We start from the raw sequence: 5,446 nt of genomic DNA on the forward strand, positions 1-5,446 counted from the left end.
CTTAAATACCCCTGTATTTTGTATTTGTATAAAATTGGAACATTCTCTGGCTGAAGTCTATTGGGAATATCTTTGGTCTTCAAGTACTTAATACTAATTTGTGATTTTTTTTATATCATTTGCTCATATGGAAGTCTCAGCTAAAAAAAGAACTTGAGTATTCTACATTAATACTATCCATTTCCAAAATTCCTATAAAAATGAAATTTGAATATAAAATCTTAATGTAAGTGTGATGTACATGCTCATAATCCCAGGCAGCACCCAGAAGTTACATACATAGACCTTATTTCAGAAAAACAATAATAAAAAAAATTAAACTTCAAATGATAGTCTAACGCAAGACTCCAAGTTGCATTAATTTATTTTGAAGAAACATTTTTGTGTTTTGTTACTGCTAAAGTCATTGTTTATATGATGAAGCCGTTACATTAAATAGAACACTGAAATACTATACCAGATTTCTTTCATGGCCACTATAAACAATTAAACTCTTCTAAACAAACCATTCTGGTAATTGGTTTATTTTTCATGTGCAGTGCTAGGACTCAAACCCAGAGCTTTGCACCTGATAGGCAAGCACCTATCGTACCCATAATCCCAACTCCTACAGAAACATTCTCAATTATGTGCCCTTTACTCTTGGTCTTAAACCATTATCTAGTTACCTACAGACTAGTCATTGACTTCCTTCTATATATCCTAAGCACTTTTTAGATTTCTATAGAGATTTTATGATAATTAATGAATCTATCTATGCTAAACCATAACATTTATAATCTATTTTAGCATAAGTTTGGATATATGAATCTTTAAATATCAAAGGATATTTTAGACATTTGTTCTACAGTAGTAATTTGAATAGAATGTTTAACCCAATTAATATTTTGTATTAAACCAATTCAGTTCCAATAGTTAGCTATTTTAGAAATATATTTTAGGTGCTGGAGATGCAGTTCATCAGTAAGATGATTGTTTCACATACATAAAGTCAGGGTTTGATCCCTGACACTTTAAAAAGACAAATATACTTTGAAAAGAGGTACTTAAAAACCTACATAAATTCACTAGCTTATGATTAACAGTTCTAATAGGTGATAAAAAATTTGAACTTAAATTTAAATTGAAATGTCTCATATATATAATTTTATACAATGGCCATTTTGCTGATCTATAAATAAAAATAACATGGAATTGCTGGTCCAATTCTTAGGTACAAAACAAGGGTCAAGAGCTAGTTAGCACAAACTGTTTTTTTGTTTTGAGACAGGGTCTCCTTATGTATCCCTGGCTGTCCTTGAACTAAGAGATCTGCCGCCCAAGTACTGGGATTAAAGGCAGAGTGAAGATGTACACTGATTTAAAATTGAGGAAGACAAGCTTTATTATCCTGTCATAGACTTGGAAATTTGGGAGAGGATCCTGAATTCAGTATATGTGTATGGTGATGATGGTGGTGAGCTCCTAGAAAATAGCCTTCTGTGGAAACCCTACCACAGAAAACCCAAACAAGTATAGAACTAAATGTCCCAGCTGAGAAAAGTTCTTCTTACACATCTAATTAAAAGCTGCAGAAGTGGAAATACATATAAACTCAAAGTGAGACTGTACTCCTAATGCCCCAGTTGTTTACTGGTAACTATTCTCCACAGCTCTATAAATATAAACACTCTAAGTGACCATTCCTAGTGCAGGTTCATTTGACATAGAAGCCCCACTGGGTTCTACTTTATTTTGTAACAATAATCAAAGTTCCAAAAATTTACCTGTGTCACTGAAAAAAAAAAAAAAAAAAAAAAAGTAAAAGCTCAAAACCAAAACGAGCCCTGCTAGCAAAGTACACTTCCTTTGGTGATTTCAGAACAAACAGCTGTTAGCTTTAAACATAGGAATCATGCTGATTTGCTGTATGTGATTACTGGAAATAAGTCTTCCTGGAGAGAAAAATTAAAGTTCTCCCCTCCTTGTAATCTCATTTTGTTTTTATTACAGTAGAAACAGCACCAGTTCACTGTCTTAAAATGGCTTTGCTACTTTGCCCCTTCATTTTCTAGGATCCTAATTCCTAACTGCACTACTGTACCATTTCTTCTTACCACCAGAGCTAGAAAGCTCTGAAAATACTGTTCAGCCAATTAACAAAAAAAGTAAAGCTCAGAGCACATATTGAAAGGTACCTTACATTTTCATTCCACGGCGCATCACGTGATTATAAAGCTTTCATTTCTCCCAAAATGCTACAAAAATATATGAAAATATCATTTCCATCCAGTAAATAGTAATAAAACAAGTATCTTTTAACTAGATTATTTGGAGACTATGTATAACAGTAACTCCCTCTAACTGAATTCACCACCACTTTCTCTATAAATCCATTCATGTATTCAAGCATATGTATTTAGTCAACATACCCATATTTACATCAGTCATTTTTTTTAGGTTCAAGTAACAGTGCTCTTCTTGACAATGAACTATTTCTACAATAGCTCCAAGACCCAAAAAAGTTGTTTTAAACCTGTGTAGACAGATGCATAGCTATTTCTAAAGACTATACACCAAAACATGCTTATCAGAAAAACTAACCCATGCATTTGAATATACCCCAAATATTTTAATTAATGTTAGACCAACTAAATTAAACATTTTCTAGAATTAAAGAGATAGCCTTAAATTGTTTCCAGAATAATGTTAAAAATCACCTGGCCAAACCCTCCAAAAAAAAAAAAAAAAAAAGAAAAAAGAAAGCTTCCTTCCTATTCCAGCATGTTCAACTTAACTGTGTGTGCATGTATGCACACTCATCTACCTTAACATTTCCATTCATTAGCATTCTGTGTTTACATAGCCTTGTTTGCAATTTCTTGGCAAAGGCTTCCCCCCAAAAGATATAAGCACAAAACACTAGGCATACACTCTTCAAAGTTTTATTTTACTAACTTCAGGTCAAATTTCCACAAAATTGTTTTCTGGTCAATTACTAGCCTTTTTTTTTGGCTTCCCAAAATGGTAGTACCAAAAAATTTGTGGGTCAGGGAGAAGAGACCACTTTAAGAAGCATTGCATTTACTCATCTTCCACAAGGCAACAGAGTTGGGTATCTGACTGTTCAACAAAACAAAGCTTTAATAGCATCCGTGAGGGCAGACAGGCAAACCAGGCTGTAGACACTCTTCAGCTTGTCAGAAATCAGACCAAGGAAAACCTATTCCACACCAATACAAAAGGTACTGCCATTCATCTCTTCTTTTTCTGTTGCCGCAACATTTTTCTTCTTTTAATTATCATATCATGTAGTTTCTCAAGTCCTTCCTTTAGCCCATCTCCTATGATTGCACAGGTAGGCTGCAAATGCCAAGGAGTCGAGGAGCTCAGTTCACCCATTGCTAACATCTTCTCAATCTCTGAGAGAGACAGTGAGTTCCTCAGGTCTTGTTTGTTAGCAACTATAAGCACAGGGACTCCCTGATTTTCTGATATCCTAGTTATTTTATGAAGTTCAGTTTTGGCTTCTTCCATTCTCTCAACATCGACAGAGTCCACCACAAACACAATGCCATCTGTGCATCGGGTATATGACTTCCACAGTGGTCTTAATTTCTCTTGACCACCTACATCCCAGAAGTGAAAAGTGACTGTTTTGGAATTGCCCAAGGTTACCTTAATTTTCTCAGTGTTAAATCCTTTGGTAGGTACGGTATTTACAAATTCATTGAACTGCAGCCTGTATAAAACTGTTGTCTTTCCAGCACAGTCCAAACCCAGAATGACAATGTGAAAGGACTGAAAGGACGGCAGGCTGGACAGGATGGAGGTCTGGTCTGACAGTCCATTCCCCATCTCCAGCTGCAAATGGTGTCCCAAACTGAAAGCGTTCTTCTTATCTGCTTACAATTTCTCTTCCTGGGTGATCGAGCTACGCGACTGCTGGAGAGGAAAATGAGTAAGTTATTACCGTGAACACATTAAAAATGAGGTTTCTCTACATTCACCAAAAATAAGCACATGAGGAACTTGACAAAACTTGCTGTGAGTAAACACACCAGATGAGAGAGTAAATGTATTCAATCCAAAACAATCCATGAATAACTGTCACCTAAAGGCTCTGATTCACTCTAACTGCAGTAGCGTGTCCTTTTCTCGGTTCTCGATCCCCGAACCTCAAAAGCTCGTTTCGAAGACAGCCCAGTCACCGCTAGCCACCCGTCACCGTATCCACCACCAAAGTGCCTTTTCTTGGCAGAAAACTCAAAAAGGCAGCCCTATCTGAGAGATCTAACCCGGCACGTCTCACCGAGTATTCAGGCTCACTTTCCTGGCTCCGTCCCCGATACCAAAGCTCTCACCTCCCCGGCTGGAGTCCGGATTCCAATGGGGGACCATTGGCCGGTGTCTCTCCGCGCGAGGACCGCGCCACAGCTCCTCTCAGCCGAGACCTCCGCGCCGCTCTGGCGGCCACCCCACTGGGAAGCCCAGACTCCGTCTCTGGCCACGCCCACCCTCACGGCCCACCCAGGCCTCGCAATCCCATTGGTCACCGCGTCAGGGCAGCCATGTCACTCCCGCCCCGGCGTCCCAATTGGTGAAGGTACCTGCCACTCCCAGGACGGCCGCGCCAGGGCTCGCTCTCGGCCCTCCGGCACCACCTGTTGCCCTAAGTGGGAAGCAAGGCATTGCGGTGGGCACAGAGCCCCGGCCGTAGGTTCCCCGGTCGCCCCGCGCACCTGCCGCACGGGCCATAGTGACGCCGCCCTACACGGCGGGAGCCGCTCGGCGTCCGGAGGGACCGGCGCGGCCCAGGGAGCCCGGCGAGCTGAGGAGCTCCGGCACTAGGGCGTCCACCCGCCGGCCTCTTCTCCGCCACTCACCTGGCTGACGGTCCTTCGTCGTCCCGTCTCCGCGGCTGTCAGCCGCCGGGGAGTCTGTCCCCGGGCAGCGGCGAGGCCTGACGGCGGCCGGGCCGACGCCGCGCGCCAGCCGGGCTAACGGTGCTCGCCAGCCTTGCTACGGGCCGCGGCTCCGCCCCTCACGCCGCGCCAGCCCGTGGAGGTCGCGCGCGCGCGCGTTCTGGCCGCGTCTCCTAGCAACGTCTAAACAAGGTCACGTTCCAACCTTTTCGGCGCCGGCCACGGGCGCAGGAGGGCGGGGCTTCGGCCGCCGTTGCTCGGTCTTTCTGACGCCCCAGGCTGGGTGCGGGAGGGCGTCGCCGGTACCGCTCCTCTTCCCGTCTCCCCAGGGCGGCCTCTGGGCGGCGGCGGTGAATCAGGGTCCGGGATGTTGGAGGACACTGGCCGGGTGGGTCCCTTACGTCACGTCACAAGGCAGCCTGGGGGAGTCTGTGCGGCCTCCCTCCCCAGCACGTGCTGGCTAAGATGGGAGCCTACCTTTTGTAAGCCAAGCGTCACCTCCTAAGTGAGTCTAGCTACGCCCCACAAGTTGGAACTGGAAC

At 43.2% G+C, this 5,446-nt stretch overlaps 1 protein-coding gene across 5 annotated transcripts; it reads right to left on the bottom strand.

Moving 5' to 3' along the window:
• Positions 1-352: 352 nt before the first annotated feature.
• ARL4A (ARF like GTPase 4A) lies at positions 353-5,009 on the bottom strand. Of its 5 annotated transcripts, none has more exons than XM_080914851.1 (2): positions 4,866-5,009; positions 353-3,921 (listed from the first exon to the last, which is right to left on the bottom strand). In XM_080914851.1, the coding sequence occupies exon 2, from the start codon at positions 3,835-3,837 to the stop codon at positions 3,235-3,237; it is 603 nt and encodes a 200-aa protein (XP_080770977.1). In that variant the 5' UTR covers positions 3,838-3,921; positions 4,866-5,009; the 3' UTR covers positions 353-3,234. The 5 variants fall into 5 exon arrangements, with proteins under 5 accessions (XP_080770977.1, XP_080770975.1, XP_080770976.1 ...); XM_080914849.1 differs by having other exon boundaries at positions 353-3,924; XM_080914850.1 differs by lacking the exon at positions 4,866-5,009 and adding an exon at positions 4,344-4,450 and having other exon boundaries at positions 353-3,924.
• Positions 5,010-5,446: the final 437 nt, after the last annotated feature.

Source organism: Micromys minutus (assembly GCF_963924665.1).
Source record: "Micromys minutus genome assembly, chromosome: 1".
Taxonomy (NCBI): Eukaryota; Metazoa; Chordata; class Mammalia; order Rodentia; family Muridae; genus Micromys; species Micromys minutus.